Genomic DNA, 27,380 nt, shown 5'->3' with positions numbered 1-27,380 from the left:
AATGTAATAGTATACTATTGGTCAATTTATAGAAAGACTTTTCAAAGTAAGATTTCATTAAAAACTATTATAATAAGAGTAAAAAAAATCATGAATAATACAGTACATTTTGTATCCATCTGAGTAATTTTTAGATGTATTTAAATAATTTTTTTATGAATAACTTTAAATAATTTTCATGAATTTGTCCCATAGTTGATATATATTGATACCCTTTGCATATAAAACAAAACTAATTCGATGAATACGAGAAGTTGAGGAGCAGCAGCAAAGACTTATTCATATGCTAACAATTGGAAAAGAGCGAAGTCAGATCATCTTTTGTTTTATCATTCATGATGTATAGTTTTTTTTGTGGTCAAGTTGGATGTTTAGTTTTTCAAGTATAGCAAATCACACACTAGTTTTCAAGGCCACACAAATAGAGAAAATGACGACTCATGCACATATAAACATCATAAACAAAAGGGCGATGCCTAGAATGAAAGTATAACAATTTCACTCACGCACAAACAATAAATAACTTAGTATGTAATTTTCATCTTGCACGCTAGAAGACTTCTTTAAACCTACACCCTAGATGCCTCCAAACAAAACGAAAACTGTAAATGATGATAAATGTTGCTTCAACAAAAAGTGTATTGTAGTGTGTTATTTTTTCATTTTCATACTTTTAACCGTAACTCACTGGCTTTATGTTCGAATATTCATTGACTTCCATGCATATATACATTGTCATTATCACACACAAGTCAATGAAATTCATTCAAATTACATTCAATTGATATTGAAGTTGACTGGCAAAACAAGAGTGGTTACATACACTTGCACAGATTTGAGTGAAAGAAAAAGCTTTCACGTATCAGGATTCAGATGACAAGAAATATATTTCAACAAATGTAGATTACATATTTAACTAACTATAACAACTGAATTTTCAATAGGCATCTATCACATTTCTTGTTTCCTCGAACACTGAATGACAATGTAAAATACACTAAAAAAGTTTAAAACCTAACTATATATTGTTTCATAGCTATGCACGGAATTACTCGTGAATAAAAGTTGAAATTTTACAGGCAGAAAAAATAGTATAAATAATAATCCTAAGTCTTAGAATTGAACAAGTAAATATGTAATAGTGCTGATTGACATTACTACAAGGAGACCTTTCAAGAGGTATAAATCCAAAACCCATTTAAGGATCAGCATGACCTGGAATTTCATCATCACTGGATTGTCTTTCTTCTTCTTCACTGATGTCCTCCTCATCTTCACTCTCATCATCAGCAGTAGAATTGGCAATGTTTTCCTTCTTAGCATACCGCTCACAGTACTCTGTCCCCACACACAGCACAGTCATATTTTACATTCTTTTCGTCACCACAAAATAGCCCCCATTCACCAAAAGACCATAATTTCTTATTCAAAAAATCCAATTTTTCAGATATTCATGATTCATGAACCAGTCTCGAGGACAAAAACTATCATCATGTTTGTTTGAACAATTCAGCCTTTGCTCAAAATGAAGCATTGCATGATGTAACTTGCTAGGCCTTAGGAGAAACAAAAAAAATAAACTCAACAAATCAGGAGATGTTCCACATGGTTCTAGAGCACAAGGATGGTTTTATAATTGCATCATCGTTATACTATCAGTGTTTCTGCCCAAGATATTTAAGCTATTCATTTAATTAGAAATAATTTAGGAGATTCATATTAAGGATTACTATAGCAGATTCTAGGCAGCGTGGGATCATGGATATAGAAAAACCACTTTTAAGTTTTGGTCTAAAATTATCAGAAAAAGTGTCCCAGAATAAACAATATGCTTGCTCACCTTTAACTTTTTGGTCGTACAGCTTTTTGTCCTTCATCATCAACGATGCTGCATCACCATTGAGAGGATCTGAAGCATTCGGGTAAAGCAAGAGTTGTGGAAGAAAAACTTCAAACACATTTAGAAGATCTGGAAAAAAAACAAAAATCTTGGTCATCTATAAAAATATAAATGCAAGCAAAACATATTAAAAGGAAAAGGAGAGGGGGCATTAATGAAGGTGGATATTCCGTATGATCATGTTGAATTTTTACACAAACAAATGTTAGCCTACATGTCTGAGAACATATACAAGACTAGGACAAAAACAAAGAGAATCTTTAGATGATACTTAGAAACTTTTACTATGAAAAGTGTATGACAGAATTTACCGAACATTGGACTCCAATTTTGGTTAATGACATCCAAGCACACAGAGCCAGACCTGCAGTTGACAAAAAGTACAAAGCAGAATCAGCCATAATCCATGCATGCACAAACTCCTTACCAATACAAAGTTGTTGCTGTGACTTCAATACTTATAGGAAATTTCAACTTCCTCTTGTACAAAATACCAAAATGATGGGGGGAAAACAACAGAAAAGCAGTTTGAAAACTATAGAAATAAAAGAAAGCAGTTGTGTGGAATATATCAAGGGACCCGAATCTAAAAGTATCAAATCCACAGCCAACTTTGATCAGTGCTGAAACTACATTGCACACAAGAATGCTCACAAAAAAAGGTTAGAATAATAGCATATGAAGTGCTCACAACTCATCAACATTTGGGTGGAATATTTTGTTCACAAAGCCGATAGAGGGAGATTTGAAGGGATATGCATCAGGAAGCTCAACACGAACTTTCCAGACTCCACCTTCATAAAGGCCTGCAACAATCACAATTCACAAATGAAATAAATCAAGGAAGAACCAGATAGCTTAAAAATGAGTTATTACTTATTAGTCTTTGCATTTACAGCCCTTTTAAAAGTAAGGAAACCAGAATCAGACTAAAATGAAGAGGTAGAGCATGCAAACGTTACATGCAAATTCATGTTAACAAGGTAAAGGAACTGCCGAAAAAGGAATTCAAGTTAAATTTCATTTGATCAGAAAGTAATTATTCATATAATGCACATTTATATTAAACCAAAGACTGAGTTTGCTCTAGAACAGTACTTTCTTTTGGGCCATGAAACTCCACATTGAATTCACTGAGTCCATCATTTATCGTCTCCACTGTATAATCACTCATCATCCTGTAAAAGGGAAGAAATATTTGAGAAATGAGTACGCAAATTTTTACTTTAAGTGAACACGCATACATAAGAACTGGGAGTGAAAACAAGGAACTACGACGATCATGCATCTACAAATTAGTACTTGAATATGCTTTCTAACTGCAGAATAATAATGGAATCAATAAGTAGGATTGTTTGAGCAATGCCAAATCCCACAAAAAGTCCAAGCCTTCTTCATTTACTTTTTCAGTCCCAGTAGGAACACATATACTTCATAAGCCTCAATATTTTAGCAATGCATTTGAAGCGTGTAAAAGTTGCTCGACATTTTTGTTCTAGTTACATACCTACATTAAGTCTATCCCGTATGCCTTAATTACTAAGCACAATTATCAATTTCAACCATGCTATTCTATCCATAAATTTAGTCACTAATTTAACCTTGTGTCTGCACTTTGATCAAGTATCTACAACGCCCACCATTCCACCATGATAGCCTATAAGAACCTTAAAGCACAAATAGTGCATCTTTCTCCACAAAAAACTTTTCTTTAGGTAACAAGATCATGCCCAAATGATATTTCCACCAAAGAGACAAATATATCACTATTACTCGGTCAACAGCCTGTCTTTCCCCCATAAAAAGATTGACAAAGTAGCACTAATTCTGATCGTCAAAAACCTCTATAAAGGGAAAAGTGTATCATAACTGGGGAAAAAAGATCCATGACTAAGTTTGTAAAGCAGCATCAGATGTGATTAAGATTGGTTTGTCTTTTCAGGGAGAAGAAAAGCAAAGTGAACAAAAGGAAATCATTTATAATGAGAATTTACTTTGAGAAATTACATAGTTGCAGTCTAATTTTAATCATTCTGTATTATATTTTTTTGAGTAAATAGTTATTTTGATCCTGAAAAATATGTAGTTGGTCACTTCAGTCTTTGAAAGAGGATTGTCATCTACGATTAAATTGATCATGTTTTTTATCATGGTTTATATTACATATTACTCCCTTCTACTCACCTTTTTGTTGTCACGCAAAACCCTCTGATAGGAACTCAATTGCAAGGTATGGGACTTGAGTCCCACATTGGAAGTATGGGATTCTAATGTGGGGTTAATAAGGCCTTGGGCTCTCCAACTACAACAGCTAGCTTTTGTGGTATGGTTCTCCCAAGGTTCTTATCACCCTCCGCTATGGTTTTATATCACATATTGCCCCCTTATGGTTTAATATTTTGTAAGCATACCCCCTAAAGTTATTCTTTCTTATACGTAACCTATAAAAATAATAAACTTTGGGGAATAGGTTGGGAAAATGTTAAACTACTGTTAAATTTAACTAAAAGGTTAACCTTTTCAACTCAAGCAAAAGTTGTGGGCATTAAGTAATACAGGAAAGAAAAAATAGTTGAAGAGGTTATTTTGGAAAAGGGCAAAACTACAGGGTGTTAAAGTGCCCCATGATTGAACTGAAAAAGTAATGTAATGTTTTCTCTTAAACCTTAAAACCTTACAATAAGATGACTAAGAGGTTAAAAGGAAACTTTTGGGGTAAGTCAGGAAAGGGCTACACTTAATAGAGGTAACATGTATATTACTCATTTATAAACATCTATGGCAGAAGCCAAAATTCTAACTTGTCAGTTTATATAATAAAAAATCATCATATGAGAAGTGAGGTTTTCAAACCAGTGGAATTCATCACAGCACGATATATCAAACAATGTTAGTATGACAACTGTCACACCCCCATCCCCCAACAAACAAAATAAATGCTGCATTAATCTTTGGCAATCTTCTTGAGGTGAATGAAGTGAAGAAATGTTTAAAGTGTAATTTGTAACAGAGAAGTACAATAGCTTAGAGTAAATTTTACCGTATAACTATTAAATGCATAATGTTGAATTGGGCTCAATGTTGGTTAATAAAGAGACAACAAGAAAGTAAGCACAGCATCACAGAGATGAGTGATTACAATATTAAACAAGTAAGATTATGAACGAGACAAAGTCGAGACAACTCTCATTATAGAAAAGATGGTGGACTCTCATCTCAGATGGGGTTTGGTCATGTGAAGAAGACCCATAGAAGTTTTAGTAACAAGTGTTGATCATTTGGAGGGTAGTCTAATAATTAAATGTAAAGGGAACCAAGATAAACTATAGGCTAATGCCAATTCATTAAGAGAGATTTAGAGGTAAATAGTTTATCTATGACGTAATACATAACACCGTACTATTATGACATTGTTTGATTCATGCAGTCGAATCCACCTAGTGCACCAAAGCTTGGTTGTTGTTCCTGTAAAGTTTAATCTTGTCATTTGGTTCATGTGTGTGTGTGTGTGTGCTATGTATGTTTTCTATTTTTAGTTTTATGGAGATACTGTCAGGATTAAGCCTGAAGGGGAATGCTTGGCTTCCTAGAGGCAGAGAGGCATTGCCCTTCTGCAAATATCACCACGGTGCCTTTACTTGTGGGATACATCTTTTTTCTCTCAGAAAGGGCCATAACATCTTATTTAGTGCAATTTTTTTTGGTAAATCATTATTTTGGTGCTTAAAGGAGGAGGTTGGTCATTTTAGTCCCTAAATATGAAAATTTTCATCCTTGAAAGATCAAAAGGTTTCATTAGGAAAATAATTGGGTTCAAGATTAGATGACACATCAATAGATATAGTTATATCAATGTGCCAAAAGTGCTTCTTCACCGTATCAATATCAATAGTTAAAACAAACTCCAACCATATCATATTTCAAGTAGTCTGATAGTATAATGATTTACACCAACTTAGAAGAAAAAAAAAACTATAAAAATTCAAAAACAGATTAGAAGAGTTTAACTATCAACATATGGTAAAACAATTTACTTACAATTTCATTACATCCATTTCTCTTCTCTTGCTTGGAGATGACATCTTGATTATGACAAACCACTTATTTCAACCTGCTACAAGGACAATAAAGAAAAGTTAGTTTTTGCCAAATGCACGTAATTGTTTTGAACATAATTGTTTCCACCTTCACCACAATAGAAGGTTGAAAAACAAAAGCAACTTCTAATATGCAGCCTACAAGCTCAATACATCTCATTAAATTTAAAAGAGGATGGGAGTTTGTCAATATAGAACAATATATCTGCTGCAGTGTCTCTACCTATCAAATCAACACATAACTTTTCCTCTAAGATTCACAAGATGCTGATAAATTACATAGAGAAGCAGAAAACCGAAGTATAAGAAATCATGAAATTGATTTGATATCAAAAACCAGGATCAACAGATGTGTCTCAATCGATCCATGAAAGAAACCATACATAGAAACAAAAATATATACCATACAAAAAAATATAAGCTTCTAGATTGAATGTTAAAAATATCACTATGCAACGGAAAAACTTACTGAATCAAAAGTTAAAAATAAGATGCAAATGAAGGGCATTACTTGAATACAACAAACCAGACTTTTGTTCAATAATGTGGATCCAAACAAGATATATACCAAGCAAAACAACTTGGATAAGACAAACCAATGATATTCACTCACTAATGGACCCGCAAAAGCGGACAAACGGGACAAGGCAAACTATCCAATATTCTGCTCAGTGACATGAATGATCGAGATGACACTCAAAGTCATTAAAGCGAAAAAGAAAGAGCACAAAGAAAGTTTCAATCCAGACTATGGAAGGACCGATTAATTTTCCAAAGGTTGGCATCACCAACTAGTCAATCACATCAGGCATGAGTAAAGAAATAATGCTATAGCAATGATTACATTTTCTGCCTTCTTGTAGTACATTACTATGTGTATTAACTAAAGATTAAAAAAAAACACTTCAAAGATTAGAGACTACATAACAAACTTGTCAGAAAGATAGACAGACCAATTTTGAGGTATATAGCCCTGGTCATCACAGAATAGACCCTTAGAAATTCATCAGAAAACTTACACTAAATTCCAATAAAAATTCTATTACAATGACACAAGCATGGATGAAACATATCCATCCTTCATTGTATTAAAAGACAAAGTTAATAGGCCCAAATGAGAACGCTAAACAACAGTTATGATAAAAGGGTCTCATAAGAAATCAACATATATCTGAAAAAGAGTGATAGAAACTGCATGATACACAATGTGACAGTGTGGCACAACTTTATGCTTCAATTGGCACCAAGTACAAACATATCAATGTGAATATCATCTGAAAACTACTAAATCCATTCCAAACACAGATGAATACCCCAAAATTCTCATTTCACTTTGATCAACTTGGCAAGAACAACCAATGCGGCAAAGAAACGCAAAATGAGAAGAATCAATAAAAACAACAGTGCTGTACAATACCAATATAGAATTTCACCGACCCATGTTACAAAAGATTGATATTGATTCTGATGCAAAGATCTAAAACCGACCCAATTACCCAGAAACAAAGAAAAACAATCTATGCTTCAAATAACAGCAAAATCAAGACACAGAAGATGAAAAAAAAGGGGAAAGTGGGAATGGAATCTCACAAGTGAAAGTGAAAAAAGAATGGCTTTTTCTGAAACCCTTTTGGCGATGGTGTTGGTTGTGATTGAGAGAGTAATTGCGTTTGAGAGGAAGAAAAAAGGTGAGAAAGGGAGAGAGTGAAATGAGGAGGAACACATATATAGGGTAGGGAGGGTGAAGAAGGATGCCCACGTGGGACATACCACGTGTTGTGAGTACCCTATGGCAACGTGATCATCAAGTTTCACCATTATTCGAGTAATAAAGTGTTAATTGGTAATTAGGAAAGCTTGATTAGCACGAAACGGAAATTAGTTTACTCTAATGTACGGGTGTTCGTGACACGGATTTGGACGGGTTGAACTTATCTTTCACTCGATTCTAGATATTGATTGGGTCTGTTTTTAACCTTATCTTCAATCTAAATAAAATTGGGAAAAATAAAAATTCTTAGCCAAGTGATCAGTCACTGTTATTAGTATGTATGACAAACAAACGATAACTAAAGGAAAATAAAAGGTGAGACTAAGTCTCTACAATCTCTAGAAATTGAAATTAAGTAAAACGATGCTTACATCGATCTGTATCAAGTTTCGTAAAGTTGTAGACAATTCGTTCCTGAAAACATAAATTAGATCTTATAGATAAAGCCCATAGTCGTGCAAAGTAGTAAAAGTTTATTATTGCATGTCATAATCTTTAATACTACTTTTTTTTTTGGTCTCTTGATCTTTCAATACTTATTACAATTTTTTTAAACAGATTACAAATATTAAATTAAAATAAATATTTAATTAAACTATTGTGAATCAGAATTTAGAATCTATTTAGTAATATTATTAGTGTATCACGATCCAAATATGTAAGTCATGACAAATAATTATATCTTCACGCCTCCATTTTTTAAGTGTGGAAAGGTGGGGGAAGAGAGAGATATGAAGAAATGAGAGAGAAAGTAAATATGTGATATGTGATTTAATTGATAGAGAAAAAAAAAATAGATAAGGTGGAAAAGGAGTTGAGAGGCACGTATATCATAACTCAGTCATGACCGAATCACGAACTAATACTCTATCTTTTTAAAAAATATCTCAATGAGTAATTGAAACTACAGATACAGAAAGCCATTTAGCATCATTTAGAAGTTAAATAGGGTAAACCAAGAGTTAGTGGCTTCTCTTCATAAGACAAGAGAACCAGTTATCTAGTTGTAAAATGATAGGTGTTTGAAAGAGTGCAAAAATATTGAAGTGTAATGATAACATAACTGGTTTGGAAACCTGGCTTACATAATGAAGACAATTCTCTCCATGTGTAACCAGATTAGGATCCTCTAATATGCAGTTCCTCTTATGTTTCCTCATGTTGATACTTTGAGCTCATCTTTCTTGACATTTTGACATTGTCATGTGACATTAGAGAATCCTAATTCGTTGACACAGCTAGATTGCACGATTGCACGTGAGAGGATCATAATCCCTGTGCAAACCTCCTATTCTATCCTGCTTCCTCTGAATACCAACAGTCAAGTCAACTGAGAGTCGCTTATTTCATTGAGAGCACTATTATATCGGTGTACATTCATAAAAATTCAAATGTTATGCACTTGTGGTAAAAAGTAAAGCAAGTAGTTGGCAAGGAATTTGGTCCTCAAATGACCAAATTCCACTTCACATAAACAGAACTAAAAGTAGCATGAAACAAAGCAATTACAAGGTCCTTTTTAGGGTATTCAAAGTTTATCTCGATCCCCAAGGATTTTGTTCATAATAATAGGCAGTGCCAACCATGAGAGCCACTGTAGCTCCCTGGACAACCACACGAGCCCTCATTAACTTCTGGCCTAAGCGAGAATTTCCTTGCCTAAAACTGATTAAGCCAGCCGTAAGCACACCAGCAGTAATAAGTGCACCTGGGGTTAACACAGCAAAGTCAATCAGAGCAAACCAGAAAACAAATTTTTAATGAAAAGCACAAGACAAGACCAAAAAATAGGGCAGTCAAGGTGCAATAAAGCTCCCACTAAAAGACAATCACAAGGAAAAACAAAATCCAATCACCAAAAGAAAAACACTAAGATTAATCATCTCCAATGACCATGAAAATTGATGTTCCACCGTTGCTGTATCCTACTTCAATGCATGTGACAATTTAAGTTTAAAAACATCAAATTCCATTTTTCATCCTGTGCAATTGCAAATAGAGCCAATTTTACTTCCAAATTTGCATGCAGGATGCAAGATAGTATTCAATATCAAGATGATTTCCACCACTACATCCTATGAAAACTGACATATCCAAGTTATGGAATTCATATCCCAAATCCATAAGTATTCAATGGTCAGCAACAGTAATCTAGTAACAAGCCTTATGGAATATGGATAGAAGTCCACAACCTCAGTAAACTTCTTACAACTATATATCATCATTCACAAACGGTCAGGCAATTAATCCTTATTACTAGTTATTACTTATCACTTGTATGCAGATTCACGATCAAGAAAAAAATGAAAAATCATGCACATTAAGATACCTACTAAAACAAGTAAATCTTAGCTTCTCTATCAATGACTCACACATAAATTTTTTTTATAGGCAAATGTTAATTGTTAGTAATGTTAGTAAATTAGTACCTCCACAGGGTTCGAAACCCTGAGCCAGCATTTTAACTCCCATTTCATCTTTACCCTCTTTTCTTCCCGCCCCAACAACCCTAGAATATAGGCCCTTCCCAGTTCATGTTATAGCATTTCCTTAACTCCCCAAATCCATCAAATAAACCTAGCATTTCCCTAACTACAAAGCTTGTAAACTCTTTCTCAATCCCATTGAAGGAAAATTGGGGCAAAAAACATCAGATAGAATCCGAAATTAAATTGACATATGAAAAAGGGTATGTGAATATAAGCAGAAAAAGATTTCAACAGCTCAAATTGAAAGCGTGAAATCCATGACAAAAAAGAGAGAGATGATTTTGATACCAACGGGGACGAAAGGGTTCCTGACTCGCTTCTTGTCTTGCAGTAAATCTTCCAAACTGGGTTCCGAACTACCCATCTTGATACCAGGTTGATTCAGCCCTAATTCGAGAACAACCAGTAAGAACTAAGAACAAGGGAACCAACCGAATCAGATTGTATACGCTAAATCAATATATATATATATATATATGAAGATGCAGCCTCTCAAACGGTTGAGTCATGAATGGAACAGCAAGGTAAAGTTTTTATTTTAGTACGTAGTTCAATATTTTTATAATCAAATTAAAAAATGATTTAAGTGAAATTTAAATTTTTTATTATATTTTAATTTAAATTATTTAAACAATTGAAATTTGAAACTTAATCGTCTCTTATTAGGTTTTCTACTCGTTGAGAGTTAAGACTACCCGGAGTAATCAAAATTTCAATAATAATATATTATACTCAAACATACAAGTAGGGTTGACATTCAACAACACCTCATTTTTTTTTTTTTCTGTGTATCCCTCTCTTTTATCCAAGGACGGATTTACGTTATGAGTTATGAGGGCAAATGCCCCCACAACTTTTTCATATTTTCTTAATATTGTGTATCGTTTGTATTATTTTCCTTACAAAAAATTATTTTCTTAATACTATATGTATTATTTGCACTCACTACTTATTTATATATATGTGTGTATGTATATTGCCCTTGTAACTCAAAATCTCTGGATTCGTCACGGCTTCTATCATACACTCCATATCACATAAATTACTATTTTCTTTATCACTCTAAATATGTCAGTTGAATAACTCTAAATATGTCAGTTGAATATTTGCACAACTATATGATGGATAAATATACATCATTTTCCTTTTGAGTTTATGATTGGATGAAGGGCAAAGAAAACGGTTCCTTCACACCAACCTTATTGAATTTATGGTGTTGCTACTCTGCACGTTGCCCATCATTGATTGAAGAAAAAAAAACAAAGTGAAAATGATCTTAACATTTTCACAAATAATGGTGGGTTGGTATCTCATTTTCACCTCCACCTTAAATAAATAAGAAGGAAAAAGAGAGAAATTAGTGATATGATTTATAATGTGTCAAAAAATATAAAGAGGGATATAAAAAAAATGTGTGGAAATGAGATTGGGAGAAAGAGAAGTCCCTAGACTCCATTTTCACCACGACCAATCATAAGGCCCTGAAGTTTTATTTTCCTTAAGAGGAAAAATTCATACCTATCATTTACTACATTTTATAATCTTAGTTAATAATTTCTTTACTTGGGTTGATTTTCATGTGATAAATTAATTAATGGTTTTTTCAACTCGTGTCTATTTTGTTCTATCATCACTTCCTCATGCGAAAAGTAGGTGCCAATGCAATGGCAATGCTATAGTCAGTCGTACAGGAAAGGAAAATATCTGAATCCTTGCTTTGTGGATGGGGGGGTAGCTACCAGTATTACCTACTGAGTCAACAACACTCAAGACTTTAATTGCTTAGTTTTATTTCAATTTTCAGTATTGAAATCTCTTAATACCCAATTCAGTGTCCAAAGTATCTGTGTAGAAAGATCAAATGGGAGTAAGAAGCTATTTGATGGAATCAGCTCCATTTGCAGCCATGGTGATTGTGGAGTTCCTCGATGTGGGATTAACCACATTGAGCAAAGCAGCCATGTCTAGAGGAATGAGCCACTTTGTCTTTGTTGTCTACTCCAATGCTCTTGCCACTTTGATCCTCCTCCCTTCCTCTTTCCTCATCAACAGGTCTCATTACCTTCTTCTCACTCTTCCTCCTCAGTCAGTCCTCACTATCATCATCAATTTTCCATTCCTCTTGTTTGCAGAACAACAAGACCACCCCTTTCTTTCTCGCTTCTCAGCAAATTCTTCCTCCTTTCACTTGTTGGGTATGTAACTGTGTATGCAATTGCATTATTTATATATATTGTTCTTAATCCTTTATGTGGTAGGAAAAAAAGTCAACTGCACTGAACAGAAATGAAGAACCTTGTTCATTTTGTGCAGCATAACTGTGATGCAGAATTGTGTGTTCACTGGCGTAAACTACAGCTCTCCCACTCTTGGATCTGCTATGAGCAACTTGACTCCAGCAATCACTTTTGTGCTAGCCATCATCTTTAGGTAATTGGGTTTTTATTTGTATAGATAAATTGTTCTCCAAACATGTTGTAAGATAGAGTTTACACTTATAGCTTGGGTTTTATCAAATTTATGTTTGTATTTAGGTTATTAGGACAAGGTAAACTTAGAATAGTGCATAACTTATTGGATTATTGGATTACTTTACTTCCTTAAAAACCCTTCTAGGATGGAGAAGTTGGACATTAGAAGCTCAGTAAGCCAAATCAAAATTGTGGGCACAGTGCTATCAATCTCAGGAGCATTACTTGTTACCCTTTACAAGGGCGCTCCCATTGGCAGCTTCAAAATTCAACTCACTCCGTTGGAAACGTTCCCATTTCTGTTGGCAGAAACCAGTAACTGGGTCATTGGGGGGCTCTTCTTTGCTGCTGCATCTTTATCTCTTGCGCTCTGGAATATTGCTCAGGTAAGTGAGATGCCTTTGATTGATTAGATAGACTACATGACTTAGTAGATCTTCAACTCTACTGATAATGAATGAGAAATTGACAATGTGTCTGTATAATTTGGTTGAACATGTTTGCAGGCAGCAATTCTTAAAGGATATCCTGCTCAGTTGACTATAGTAGCTTTTTACTGCTTGTTTGGAACGGTCCAATGTGCAATACTTTCTCTGATTGCAGTCAGAGATACAAATGCCTGGATTATTACACCTGGCATTGAGCTCATCTCCATATTCTATTCAGTAAGCACAAAAATAGCAACCAAAATAAAAACTAAGAAAGAAACAACTTGAAGTTTTGACTCATCGAGGGTTTATTGCAAAAGCTAATTCATTTATGAAAAACGATATTGCAGGCAATTTTCGGAAGTGTGGTGACATTTTCTGTACTGACGTGGTGTATAAATAGGAAAGGACCTGTATTTGTTGCCATGTTCAAGCCTGTGGGGATTGCCGTTGCTGCGTTTATGAGTTCTTTCTTCCTTGGTGATACACTGCATGTTGGCAGGTAATTCTCACTTTGAAAATATCCTTTGCTATGTTCACTCATGATGGGAATTTCTTGTCAAATGTCAAGTTGTCAACAATAGAATGCATTAAGTGTTAGAAATGTAGTTGCATAGAAAAGATGCAACACAAACTACACAATGGCATCACCACACTCCTTTGATTCCACCGACAGCTCTCACTGATTCTGTGTTGTGTTTGAAATTTTAGTGTAACTAACATTTCTCTCTTTCTTTTAACACTCCCAGTGTCATTGGCATTCTGTGTGGTGTTTGAAATTTTAGTGTAACTAACATTTCTCTCTTTCTTTTAACACTCCCAGTGTCATTGGCGCAGTAGTGATCGCCATCGGATTTTACAGTGCTGTGGGCACAATCCAAAGAGACAAATGTGAAAAGCCTCGAAGCTGATAGACTCTCATCCCCGTCACAGACAAGCCCTCTACTAGAATCGCCATGAAAAGCAACCATTGACAGGAGTATATTAGTAATCTAGTCAATATATTAAAGTGAACAGACACCAGATATGAAATTCTTAAGAGTTGTGTTTTGTATTCCTTGCTCTGGGCAAGTATATAAGATACCACCACATTGGTGAAAGTAATGGAAACTCTTTACATTGCTCATTTGCCCCCAAAATTCAATAACGGAAGATAAATAAGTGTGAATCCTGCTTAGCTATCTGTCATTCCTTTCAAAATGTGGAATAACCAGTTCCCAATAAGTTAAAGCACAAAAAAGAAACATTACATAACTCCCAATACCATGTCAGGACATAATCTAACAAAAAAACTCAAGTCAAGCCTACCCAGCTGCAACTTCTTTGACCGGACACTGCATGAAACAGCGATCTACCTGTAGAATCTATCTACATTAAGATCCAGGTCATGACTTAAGATCATCAGACATTGCGGATGGAATGCAGTGTGTTGCAAGAATGTCTAAAGTAGCTGCTTTTGCAGTCTTTGTGCGAAGGACCACTATCTGCATAGAAGACGATTAGTTAATAAAGGGCCTAATTTCACGTTCGCATAAGCACACAAAACAGAGTGAGGGATAAAGAAGGCACCTGATCATATTCTAGATTAAATTTTAGATATTCATCACGACAGCTCTCTACCATAGCGGCCAAGCTTTTGAGATTTTTCACAGGTTTACCATTGAAAGCGAGGACCTTCACAAATACACAGAATAGAAGGCAGTAAATTAAGTGGTTAAGCCAATAAAGTTATCAGCAAGGAAAGCAATAATATGAAAACCATTATCAACCTGAGTGTTAACAATATCTTCATATCCAATGTTGATATCAGCCACCAGCACCTTGAATGTGTCAAAAAAAAAGAGATATCAGACTTGATAAGACACCTGAGACAAACAGAAGAAGGAAAAATTAATAGAGAGACTTTACCTGAGAGATCACAACAAGTTGTTCATCTGGTGATTGTGGCATTGAATGCAGCAGTTTATCCAAAAGCTTGACTGGAGCTTCAAACTCATAATCTTTTCCATACTGTTCATACATGACAAAATGAGTTGGAAAAGAATGGCTCCACAAGAAAGCATAGCAAATGGACGTTGTATTAATAAATTTACAAATTAATGCCAAAAGTACAGCAAATCATAAAGTTACAAGCTACATGGTGAAATTATATTAGCCATGGCAACCATGACCCAAGAGGGCCAAGAAGGGGGTAAATTGGGTGATTACAAATTTGAAACCAACTTTGGAGCTATATCATATCATATACACAGCTCAGGTAGTGACACCTTATCATGGTAGTCATAACCCCAATTAATTGCACAATCCTATGACTACGGAATTACAGTGCATCTGGGCAAATTATAATCAGTCATACAATCCTTCTTTGGCTATATCAGACCATAATCCTGATTTTTTTGAAAGAGATCATAATCCTGATTAAAACCACATAATCACACATCAATTGCGATTATGTGATTAAGCTCTGCCCATGTGATGCAGGTTTGTCCCGTTTCCTAAATGCAACCCGGTCTGCAAAAACCCTTTTTTTTGCAATTGAGCCCAACCCCCCCCCCCCACCACCCCACTACACCAACGGCGCTCCGACATCATCGACGAGGCTCCTCCACCGGCAATGAAGCTCTGATCGTGAAGCTACTCTCCGGCCTCTTCCCTATTTTAGCTTTGATCCCTGTTTTAATATGGCTTCTCCTCATGATGGCAGTCAGTCAAGTGGTGCTTCTGGGACTGTGGCTGGTACCGAAGATGGCAGTTTTATGAGTTATACTTTATGACTTACAAGTTATGAGTACAACTTTATTTAAGTGTTTCTAGTTACTTAATGTGCTTTTAGTATTATTATTTAAGCTGCAGATAGGAATTTTGCTAAACCTTATGATTATGCGATTTACAATTAACATCCTCTTCCCGATTAAAGGCATAACCCTGATTTTGAGTACCTTGCATGAGTTGCACCTAAAAGTGAAACCTTAACCACTAGACAGAGTAGACTTATATTAGATTAATACATGAAGTTATCTACTGAACTCATCATTTTCCCATATAATCAACTTAACCACAGGCTCCAACTTTCATACAGGACCACATCACTTGCCTAGAGCCCATTACACACTTAAATACAGCAGATAGCAGAACATAATCTATATTGCAATAAAAACTGAACCATTTCGATTTTCCATGAAAACCCAAGATAAATTCACCAATCACTAGCAAAATTCACTATATCACTACAGTATAAAAAATGTAAATATCAGAAATAATGTGAAACTTCTAAAGTCTAAACATCTCAATAACCTCCTTAGAATAATGATCATGTATTCATGTATTAGGATTCCTGCAGCAATAATGAAAAATTTCCATTTCACACAGATTATGTTTGCCAAGAATACAAGTATCAGTTTATCATGTATTTGAATACAACTTCGAGGAAGACACATAGAAAAACAATTTATATTAAAAAAGAGTAGTAACAAAATCAATGGTATCACCCAGACACTAAATGTTATCAAAGCGTAGGGGAATGGTAGGTTAAACACAAACCTCCGAACGAAGATAAGGAACTGAAACAGCTGAAAAAACAAATCCTGCAATAATATAATACGAGGGAGGCTTGCCCTTGCTGTGTGCTGGAATAAGCCTTCTATGGCTATTGAGTTTAACGTCAAATGTTAAAACATCAGAATTCCGCAATACTTTGATCACTGCATTATCACCAGTATATTTCTGGGATATGAGATAACTGAAACCAATGCGCTCTCCATGACGAAAGGGAACTGAAAAGAACACCAGGAGTAAAAAGCGTTATACAACAGACTATGAAGCTCATGCTATGTTTAATGCTGTCGACAGGAGACGTGGTTAATTACCCTAGGTCTCACTTTTGCCACTAAAACACATACAGAAAACAGTGCACCAAGCACATTAATCTAGACACCTAGCTGATTTTAGATATAGGACCAATAAAACAAATCTATCTTGATAGTTGCTGTCAAACTGCACCTAAACAAAAATAAGCTACAAAGAATGCATGTATAAAGAAACCGAAGGAAAACCGCTCACCTGTTCCATCATTGGCAATATTAACCCCATCAAAGCTAAGAATAACATCTGATGGTTTCAAAACCTTAGATTCAGGAGCAGTAGGATCAATTCTTCTAATACGCACACCTTTCTGATCAGATCTCATGCCCATTGACTTTCGTAGATCAGGATTTTCCATTTTCTGCCACTCAACCCCAAGAATAGGGAAACCTAACAGCATATTAAAAAGGAGAAGTCTAAGCAGATAAAACTTCAATAATATTAAATTTTACAATGCTCAGATAACAGCTTTGGAAGTGAAATATACATCTTAGTTCACAGCAACCACATTACCAGTATAACTCCCATTCTTCTCATAATCACGGATGAAATGCATGATAACTGGCGTCGGAATGACATAACCTATATTCTCCACATCTTCATGCTTAAGTGACTGAAATGCAATCCCCACACAGTTTCCTTTATCATTAAATGCAGGCCCACCAGAATTGCCAGAATTTATAGCAGCATCTATCTGCAAAAACGACCTTGATGAAGGGAAACCATGATAGGATGCACAGACCATAACAAAATGATAAAGGTTGAAGGGATCAATGATTCCAGCCTAACCTGTAAACCTAGAAGCTCAGTGGAACCATGGACATACGATAGAATCTCAATGCGTGAAACAACACCGCTGGTAACAGAGATGGTGTCTCCGCCAATTGGGTAGCCCACAACAGTGACTGCATCTTGAAGTGTGGGCAAATCCCCAAACTCTACAGGAGACATCCCTTGCCAGAACTCATCATCATCAACTGTAAGCAGGGCTGCAAAAGTGAAATAAAATGCATGACATAGAACTCATATTAGAAAGTTCAGCAAAAATTGTACTTTGTGATACTGATAGGTATTTAATAGAATAATAGTTAGTTATTTGGAATAATGAACAAGGCATGTTGCCTATATATAGAATGAGGGGTTAAGGGGGTTAGTTATTTTGAGAGAATCGGGGCCTTTGGGCCTTAGGAGGTGCAGATCCTAAATGTTCTGAATTGTAAGGGTGCCCTACCTTTGTAATTTGGATTAATCCTTATTTTCTTCTAAAACGATACCTGCTTCTATCAAATACTTTATACAGTCAATTAGTAATTCTATGACAAACCCCACCCCCCAAAAATATTCTCGGCCTAAATCTACTATCATTTATATATCATATATTATAAATCATATTTACCAATCCTGGACAGCATAGAATATCGGCCCTAAATGTTATAGCCATAGCAAATAGCAGGATGGCCACAATATTGAATATTATATTTTCCACCTAAATATGCTATACATGTATTAATTCTATAAAAAAAATTAAAGACATGTTCCACATAAATTAGTCATAGTCGAAAAAGGAAGAATAGTGGGGGCTTGAGTAGCAGAACATGGGATGAAAAAAGGATCTGCAAGCTGTGACACAGGCTGAGTAACAGACTGGAAAGAAAGTGCATAGTTGAGAACTGAAATCGAGTAGCAAGGGACACAGGCAACCAGTGGGGTGCCAGAAAATGCCTACTACTGGCAATCAGTGGCATGAGCCCATGAGAGTGGAAAAGACAACAAAGGCTTGCTTCATACATGTATGAAGGCTGGAAATGAATAGAGGGGGGTATCCAATTTTCTGATGTGGAAAGTGACAACAGTAACAAAATATTAGGGCAAGAAAAGTCAGAAAAGGGACAAAATGGGGCTTTGACCTCCATCATGCAATAACAGCATTAATCTCTGAGAATGGATGTGATTATGGCCACGAATCACAGCGCTAAAAACATGACACAAAAACACTCACAACACACTGCAACACCACTATCTCACTGTGCCACCACTATATCTCGCAATTAATAACCCTGTTATAGATAGATAAAAGCCAAAGCACATAATGACAAGGCACCACACAGCTTATTCTTCATATCCTCACAATTATAGTTTTGTGATTCTATAACTAATTTCATATGATACCTCTCAATATGAATAAAGTTTCTTTAACTATCATTCATTCACTTGGTAAATCCAATTTATCAATTCTTAAAGAGTTGCGATGCGGATAGAATTTAACTGAGTAAACATATGGTAATCTTATTCTTACCTACATATTGAGTTTATACAGTCACAAATATATTCAGATGTATCCAGTGTTATCAAATAGCAGCTATAGCGGCGCGTGTTGCGGATTTTCGGCTAATCGTGACGCCGCTATTGCCCACTATAGCGCGCTATTCGCCGCTAAATAGCAGATTTTTGGCTCACTGTGATGGTCCGCGGTCGCGATTTGACAACACTGATGTATCCCACTTAGTCTCTATTTTCACAACTTCACTCCTCTATTCCTCATTTCTATAACATTGAATTCAAGTTAATAAATTACACAAAATGATTCCGTCTTCACAGACGAAACTAGGCACATCAAATTTGAAAAGTTTGCGTACAACAGTAAGATTAACTAAAAAAAAATGTAACATGAAACTCCATTGACTGTTGCCTTCCAAAAACAACTATGCACATTCAATATTCCAATGCCATGAATAAAAAAAACCGCAATTAAATATTGATTCCAATGCTAAAACCATTTCCAATTCGATATGCATAGGAAAAACATAAAAAGGAACTTCATAGAGAAAGAGGTTACCAATGTCACACTCTGTTCCAATGGCAAGAACAGTAGCCAAGTACTTGGTATCAGAGCCACGCTTTTTTAGCTTAACCTGAGTGTAATGCTCTACAGAATGCGCATTGGTGAGAACCCTCCTCCCAGCAATCACAAACCCACTGCTACTGGAGCTGTACTGCCTCTTCCTCTGCCACGGCAGCGAGAAATTCGGCTCGGTATGCACACAGAACACCTTCACCACCGGGTCCATCGCCGGCAACACTCTCGCAGCCACCCCCTCAAACACCGGGTCCGGTTCCATGATGGTTGCAACCCCAACCTCAGCCGGGACGGCACTACCATCGACGTGACGGGGGAGGCGGCGCCCGGGGGGCTTATCGGGTATAGCAGGGGTCTTCCGGGGTCGGCCACGGCGGCGGCGGAGGTGTGGGGAGGAGGTGTCGTCGATGAGGTCGACGGAGCCGTTTGAGAAGACGTCGTCCATGCTGTTGTTGTTGTTGGCGGCGGCGGTGGTGGTGGTGGCGGGGATGTCTAGGGTTTCGGGGGCGGGGTTTTTGGGTTTGCGGCCTCTCTTACGTTTGTTGTTGCTTCCTCCTCCCATCTCTCTGGGCATTAGAATTGAGTACGCGGAGGAAAAGAAACCCTAATCTATGTATGGGAAAAAATGGTGTGAATTAAAATTGGTTTTAACCAGTGAGACACGGTATGAGAGGAGAAGAGGTGGGAAATGTTGAATAGAGAAGAGAAGAAAGAATGAGGAAGGAGCCTAAAGAAAACAAACTGATTGTTCTCTCTAGGACTAGGACTAGTAGGATTTCCTTGGGGTGAGAGGAGCCTTTATAGGCAAAAAGGGTTTGGATTTGACGGATTTGTTTTTAAAGAATTTGAACCGATTAAAATTGTTCGGGTTTATTTTGATTGAATTTCATGTATTTTTACTTTTGAATCCGAAGTTAACTAAATTGAAGAAGATCGATCAGGTTGGATTACATGAGTTGATTGATCGCTATTAAATTTATTGTTCGGGTTGTGGTCCGGATGAATTTATTTGCGAATTTTATACCTGAACCGAACATGGTTTGATTGCCTGCAAATTCATTCGATCATGCTCGTTTATCCAATTCAATACACATTTGTGCACTCAGGTCAGGTCGGGTTGGGTGGGTTGACCAAATCTACTCGGCCTGTGTGCACCTATACTTTTAACAAAGATGTAGTAGTTTTTTCGAATTAAATTTCTGTCCAATAAAATATATGTTCGTTCTTTAATGTGTTGTGTTGCTATTTTTTATACTTGACAAAAAATAAATAATATGTTGTGTTTGTGGTCATATATGAAAGATTTTTTTGTTCATGCCCATTTAGAATTTTTATAGGATTTTTACAATAATAAATAACACAATTTCAATATGCACTTCACTGAAATCATAGCTAATTGTGATCAATAAGATTTTATCAAAACATTAAATCATATATTAAAACATTATTAACTTTCAATATTCTGCTGCATTTAAATGAATGAATATGTTATTATTTGAAGCGAATGAATTACTTAAAACTTAAGAGTACTATATATTCATTCTCCTGAACGAATATTTAAAAACCTTCATTCCTTAAATGTGTGGAATGACTGGTGTGAGGCAAGCTCTATAAGAGATGGGACAAGAAGTATCGGGATGGATTTACAGCAGTCGTGCGCGGGGTGGAGTAAGCCTCAAGAAGGGATGATGAAGATTAACTTTGATGCAGGTTGGACACGCGAGGGGGGGGGGAGGTTTTTCTTGGGTGGTGCAGGATCATCTTGGGGAATGTATGTATGTGGAAACAAGTTTTTCAGCGACAAGGGTACACCCTTTTGTTTTGCAAAAGCTTTGGCATTTGGCACTGGAATTGGATGTCGTGGTAATGGAATCAGATTCTCTGGATGTGGCAGAGTGCTTTTGGAAGATGAGAGGTAATGCCTTGCTCGAGCCTATTCTGCACGATTATAGGGAGCTTGCGGTTTGAATTATGCAATTTAGTTTGGTTCATGCCAAATGAGATTGTAATAAGGCTCACATATTAGCCTCTTTGGCGAGTGATTTTCCTAACCGTTGTTGGTGGAATCATTTTCCTGTTTATGTTTCTACTGCGCTTTTAGCGGATGTATTTTCTGTTATTGTTTAATGAAAGTCGAAGTTTGCATAAAAAAAAACTTCATTCCTTAAAGTTTCATTTTCACATAGTACTTTTTTGACAACATAATTTCTAGACGCCCACTAGAGTGGATTATTTATATTTGTGTCTATCGGTGGACCTAAGGACAATTTTGACAATGTTCTCCCTCCTTCCCTTTTCCTTTTTCCTTCCCTTCTTTCTCCCACCTCGTCCCAACCAACCACCGGTCCACCGCTACCACCATCCCTTTTCCTCCTTCTACAACCACTTCCTACACTACCTCCATTGCCATCAAGCTTCGGCCCCAGCTCCATCATCCCGCTCTTCCTCCTATGTCTATGTCGAAGGCACAAAAGACCCAATTGAGAAACACTTGAAATTAATCGCCCAAAATATAAAAATGAACAGTTTCAACTTTTACAAATAAATGGCACATGGCGGTGATTAAGTACCCATAAAGTTTCAACCTTTTTCAAAACCCATAAATGATTAAAAAGAAAGAATTGATGTGAGAAAGATTGCAACAAATGGTAGATGGCGGGGAATTCGTCGGCACCATTTGCTACATCTACTACGAACATCTCAAGCCCGTCACGAAAAATCTCCAACCCATCTCCATCGGCGGCCATGTCTTCAACGACCTTTGGTAAATCTCTTCTTACCTTCTTGCATTTTCAAGCGTTGATAGAAGGGTATGCTTTCAAAGTTTCGTTTCGTTCATTACCCTTATTTCCATTTGTGTGCAATCTGTGATTTGAGTATTGTTCGAGATCAAAGAAGCAAACCTGCCCCATTTGCAAGTAGAGTTGCAGTTATGATGTATGTGCCTCAATCACACTATTGCACCATGTCATCATCCAAGAAGCTTCCGCGAACGTCACCGTCGCAAACCACAACATGGTCGTAGGCCAAACCCACCACCAAATCACGCCAATATTGTGGCTGCTAATGACGAAATATAAGTTTTGGAGGAGAGAGAGATGTTAAGTTTATTAATCGTTATACCCTCTTATCACTCTTTCAATCTGCTCAAATGATACAAAGAATATTACTAGAATCTTAAATCTAACGGGTTTTAACTAGTGGTTCATCGGTGGATCAAAATATAAATGATCCACCTAGTGACGTGAGCACCTAATTTTGGTGTTTTCACATGTATTACTCAATGATCGTGATTCCATGAAATCCGCAATCAATTAAGGCGATGAGGGATTGAGGGCTTTCAAGGTTGTTTCTTACATTTATCGCATCATAAGTAGTAGGGTGTGTGTTAAAGGGCCTTGATCAAGGAATCCTAAAGGAATGATTTAGCACTCATTAATTGTGTTATTAGGGCGTTGAATTATAAAAGAGGAAGTGATTGCAATTGCAAGTTTCAAAAAAGATCCATGGCACATATTACAGAACATAGAAAAGGTAGATCTACTTATTGCAGCTCTACAACCCAAGTTGCACTATTACAAGGGCCGGCAAAGGGAGTCATTATCAGCACAAACTGAGTCTGGGTGAGCAAACCCTCTATAGGAATTTAGATGAGGAAATCTGACTTGCAACTACCTACAACTATTGAAGGAGGCGCATTGATAAACTAATGGCATGGGTACTCTAGTTTGGTCGTCGTACTCGTACCCGGTACGTATCCAGTACTAGTACTCTTGGGTACTTCATGGGTATTTGAAACTGCGTACATAATACATACCGAAATTTGCGTACTACTTGGATAGTTTTTTGGTATCACTTGGGTACTTTTTTTGTACATGTTTTTTGTATCTCTACTTCTATCACACATAAAAGCCTATATACTCTACTAATCTTCAATTTGCATCAATCTATTACTCAAAATCTTAATTTCTTCCATTTACTTTGTTAGTTTTGATAACAATGTAAATTTTAAGATTTTATGGTACAGATTTTCTCATAATATGTTGAAAATATAATCTTTAAATATATATATACTAAGATTTGGAAGACGCAAGTACCGGAAAAGATTCGTTTCTTTCTCTGGCTGCTTGCTCATGGCGCCTTGCCCACCAATGCAAAGCGTTTGCACTGCCACCTTGCAGCCAATGCAGCATGCTCTAGATGTAATGCCGACGTTGAAGACCTTGATCACTTGTTTCGGGGTTGCCCGAACTCGAGAGACTTGTGGCACAGCTTCAGGAGGGCGCTGCCGGCCACCAATGCTACTTTGGAGTTTAGTCCTTGGCTTGCTCAGTTACTGTCTCACCGCCATGCTAGCCTGGCTATCGCGGTGTTATGGTGGTGTTGGCGATGGAGAAACCAGAGAATTTTCGCTACTCAGAACTTCACTCTGAACCAGGTGCTGCGTTTCATTCTCCGGGATGAGGCTCTCTGGCGTAATACTCTTCAGTTTTCAATGCAGAATGATCACCTGGGAAGTATGGGGACTACGACTTCTGTGACTATCTTCGTTGATGGCAGTTGGAACCCTATAGTGGGCAGAATGGGATGTGCAGCAGTAGTAAGGGACTCTCGTGGTGCTTGGTTGTCTGCAACCTCCGTAAGCTACAGCTATGGCTCAACATTTCTTGCTGAAATTCTAGCGGTGGAATTGGGACTCCGTCATGCACTCGACATTGGGCACAAATCTGTCTCTTGTTTATCTGATTGTTCGCAGGCACTGCAAGCTTTGCACGCAGGCACCAACATAACCAGCTATCCGCGACATCATAGCTACTTTACAGGATGTCAGGTTGCAACAGATTGATCGAGTCAAGAATAACACTCGGATAAGTTAGCTTGGGAAGCTGTTCGTCTAGGTTCTCCCGTCCAAGTTTGGAAGCACCCACCTTCCTTTGTTTATGACTCTTTGTTTTTAGATGCGCTTTAGCTAGTTTTGTCTTGTTAATTTTCCTCCTGTAACCAAAAAAATACTAACGTACCTATACCTAGGAATTTTAGAAAAATGATGCACCCGTACCGGATATCGTACATGTATCCGGTAACGTACCCGTACTCATGCATCCTTAGGAAGTAAGAGTCTATTCAAATAATCAGTCAATGTGAACATTTTATTTGCATACCCTAAAAAAATTCGTTCTAAAATGTCATTGTGTAATTTTCTCATTACTTATATTTCTGGAAATGACTTTTTTCATGCTTTCTGAATTTTAAAAGTGGAAATGGAAATTACTTACACCATTTTTTTTCTTGTTGATGTTCAAATTTGAAAAGTGTTTTTTTTTTAATATTTTTTTTGAAAGATTATTTTTTTATATTTAGAACATGAACTTTTGAATGTGTAAATTTTTTGCTTCCAAAAGTGTAAGTCATAAGAAAACAAAATTTACACTTCTGGAAGTTGACTACAACTATTTATTTTTTTTACTTCAGAATCTCAACTTTCATAATTGTATAATTTTTTGCTTCTGAAAATTAGTTTCGGAAGTGTAGTTCAAAAGAAGAAACTTTTACATTTCTGAAGTTCAAACTGTAGAAACTATTTTCTTACTTCTGGAACTGCAATTTTTTATCTTTTATAAAGTGTATTTCATATGATTCTTCTTTAATAGTTCTGAAATTTCAAGTATCGGAAGTGCTTTTTTTTTAATAAGTATCGGAAGTGTGAATGTAAATCAGTAAATGTCTTAATAAAATATGTAAATGATCATTTTTATTTAGAGGTATTTTGGGAATTAATTTTTTTTTAGAATATGAGTGGGTATATGTAAACAGCAATTTTAGAGTGTGCAAAAGAAATAGTCATATATTTTTTGGTCAAAGTCATATTTTTTCAAATCCACTCATAAACTAGACCTCGGTTCAAATGGCCCATTGGTTTTTACTCTTTGGTCGAAAAATAGTCCATTTATATCGGGCCGAACACAAGTCTTGCTAAACCAAACTGGACTCTAAGGTCCCAAAAGAAAAAGGTTCCCTTAAAAATTTTGAATCATTCGTGTATGCTAATATTTCAATGTGCCATATGTTTTGACCAAAAAAAAAAAATGTGCCATATGACATTTTCTATGTTTTTTTTTGAAAGTGGAACATTATATTAAAAATCAAGAAGCCAAAGAGGTTGTTTGTTCCATCAAACGCAACCAAACCAACACAATCCGGGGAACCTCCTCAATCCAGACACAGTTGGGGTACTTTGAGGAGTTCTTAGTCAAGTAATCAGCTACAGAATTACCGGATCGTTTAATAAAAGACAAACGAAAACTAGAAAAAAATAAAACCAAATCCTTACCATCCTTAAGAATAGAAAATAAATAACCTTTTGTTGTTAATTTTTTTTTCATCCTCCTTGAACTTTATTATTTTAATATAGTTAGTTAAAACATTTCTATTACCAAAGGTAAAGTTTTCATAACTGCAAAATGGAAATTCAAGAATTCGAGTTTTGACACACTATATAAAACATGTAGATGTAAATACGATTTCTTCCAATTTTTTGGTTGTAGAATTTGTTCTGGAATTTCCAGCTAGGCAAGATCATTATGGACGACAAAACGCAGGGCCGATCCAAGGCTCATGTGGCCTAAGCAAGGGCTTTAGGCCTCAAAAAAAAATTACTATGTAAAAAAGGTTTCCCATTATGTGATAAGTCTAATAGTCTTTTTTGTAAAGAGGCCCTCAAATAAAAATCCAATAGTCTTTTAATGTTAGAGTTTGGAGTTTTAATAAAGAAATATTATTACATTTGCAATTATTTTTACGTAAAAAGTTTTAATAAAAAAATACTTTTTTAAATAAAAAAACCTCGCTTTAAACCTCATTTAACGTTGGGTCGGCCTTGACAAAACTCTTCGTATGTATGATTGAAGTTTCATAATTTTTTTTTTGAAAGTGTTTCATATTCTTCTTCACCATGTGAAAATCTCTATCTCCGCGCATAATGCACATTTACGATTTTGAATATTTTATCTCTTCAGTATTTTATAGACATTATCATTAAATTTGAAAATGTCATACAATATACGAATGTATGATTTGTGTTTGTGGAAGGATGATAAGGGTGTTATTTAGAAGCTGACTTCATGTCAAAGTTCGCACTGAGTTTTCATTTTTGAGTTTGGTTAGAGGATGACAAAAAAAAAGAGGAATGAGGATAGTCATCCGGTCTTAGCTAGAAGCTATTTTGCTTGACAATGTGTATTCATCTCCTATTGTAGAATGAAATTCGTTATTTGGCCATACAAAACTAAAAAACAAAAGTTTTATTTTATCTCAATCCACCCACTAACTTTTTTTGTGTTTATGCATTGGAATGACACCAAAACCCATTTGGCATACTAGAAGCAATAAAACAAATTAACATACACCTACCCGTGTTATATTACTAAACCTGATTTGCTAGTCGTATTTCTTTCATAGTATATAAGAAGATCTTTTCAAGGGAATTAATGTCGATGACATGTTGAG

At 36.0% G+C, this 27,380-nt stretch overlaps 3 protein-coding genes and 1 pseudogene across 5 annotated transcripts; 1 reads left to right on the top strand and 3 right to left on the bottom strand.

Moving 5' to 3' along the window:
* Positions 1 to 934: 934 nt before the first annotated feature.
* Positions 935 to 7,745, bottom strand: LOC130710430 (ubiquitin-conjugating enzyme E2 4-like). Of its 3 annotated transcripts, none has more exons than XM_057559706.1 (7): positions 7,588 to 7,745; positions 5,939 to 6,014; positions 2,999 to 3,078; positions 2,592 to 2,706; positions 2,212 to 2,264; positions 1,841 to 1,969; positions 935 to 1,338 (listed from the first exon to the last, which is right to left on the bottom strand). In XM_057559706.1, exons 2-7 carry the CDS (start codon positions 5,980 to 5,982, stop codon positions 1,199 to 1,201), a joined length of 561 nt encoding a protein of 186 aa, XP_057415689.1. In that variant the 5' UTR covers positions 5,983 to 6,014; positions 7,588 to 7,745; the 3' UTR covers positions 935 to 1,198. The 3 variants fall into 3 exon arrangements, with proteins under 3 accessions (XP_057415689.1, XP_057415690.1, XP_057415691.1); XM_057559707.1 differs by having other exon boundaries at positions 5,939 to 6,011; positions 7,588 to 7,734; XM_057559708.1 differs by lacking the exon at positions 935 to 1,338 and adding an exon at positions 1,345 to 1,556.
* A 1,344-nt stretch (positions 7,746 to 9,089) lies between these two features.
* LOC130710432 (RING-H2 finger protein ATL48-like) lies at positions 9,090 to 10,731 on the bottom strand. Its single transcript, XM_057559709.1, has 2 exons — positions 10,546 to 10,731; positions 9,090 to 9,476 (listed from the first exon to the last, which is right to left on the bottom strand). Exons 1-2 carry the CDS (start codon positions 10,619 to 10,621, stop codon positions 9,304 to 9,306), a joined length of 249 nt encoding a protein of 82 aa, XP_057415692.1. The 5' UTR covers positions 10,622 to 10,731; the 3' UTR covers positions 9,090 to 9,303.
* Positions 10,732 to 11,893: 1,162 nt separating this feature from the next.
* LOC130710680 (WAT1-related protein At5g40240-like) lies at positions 11,894 to 14,295 on the top strand (annotated as a pseudogene).
* Positions 14,184 to 20,640, bottom strand: LOC130710679 (protease Do-like 9). The gene is made up of 9 exons (XM_057560023.1): positions 19,854 to 20,640; positions 17,807 to 18,006; positions 17,531 to 17,711; positions 17,216 to 17,407; positions 16,697 to 16,929; positions 15,065 to 15,166; positions 14,926 to 14,976; positions 14,726 to 14,830; positions 14,184 to 14,640 (listed from the first exon to the last, which is right to left on the bottom strand). The coding sequence occupies exons 1-9, from the start codon at positions 20,446 to 20,448 to the stop codon at positions 14,542 to 14,544; spliced, it is 1,758 nt and encodes a 585-aa protein (XP_057416006.1). The 5' UTR covers positions 20,449 to 20,640; the 3' UTR covers positions 14,184 to 14,541.
* Positions 20,641 to 27,380: the final 6,740 nt, after the last annotated feature.

Source organism: Lotus japonicus, chromosome 4 (assembly GCF_012489685.1).
Source record: "Lotus japonicus ecotype B-129 chromosome 4, LjGifu_v1.2".
Lineage (NCBI taxonomy): Eukaryota > Viridiplantae > Streptophyta > Magnoliopsida > Fabales > Fabaceae > Lotus > Lotus japonicus.
This window is presented reverse-complemented; position numbering and strand designations above follow the sequence as displayed.

Bases quoted from the DNA above. Each gene is read 5' to 3' on its own strand.
- LOC130710432 (XM_057559709.1), bottom strand. From the start codon at position 10,621: ATGGGTAGTTCGGAACCCAGTTTGGAAGATTTACTGCAAGACAAGAAG. The intron at 9,477-10,545 runs GTATCAAAATCA...TGTTAACCCCAG, and splicing joins GAACCCTTTCGTCCCCGTTG to GTGCACTTATTACTGCTGGT.
- LOC130710430 (XM_057559706.1), bottom strand. From the start codon at position 5,982: ATGTCATCTCCAAGCAAGAGAAGAGAAATGGATGTAATGAAATT. The intron at 2,265-2,591 runs GTGAGCACTTCA...TGTCAACTGCAG, and splicing joins CACCCAAATGTTGATGAGTT to GTCTGGCTCTGTGTGCTTGG. The intron at 1,339-1,840 runs GTGAGCAAGCAT...GTGTGGGGACAG, and splicing joins GTACGACCAAAAAGTTAAAG to AGTACTGTGAGCGGTATGCT.
- LOC130710679 (XM_057560023.1), bottom strand. From the start codon at position 20,448: ATGCCCAGAGAGATGGGAGGAGGAAGCAACAACAAACGTAAGAGAGGC. The intron at 17,408-17,530 runs GTAATGTGGTTG...ATATGCTGTTAG, and splicing joins GAAGAATGGGAGTTATACTG to GTTTCCCTATTCTTGGGGTT. The intron at 16,930-17,215 runs GTGAGCGGTTTT...TGTTCTTTTCAG, and splicing joins TATTGCCAATGATGGAACAG to TTCCCTTTCGTCATGGAGAG.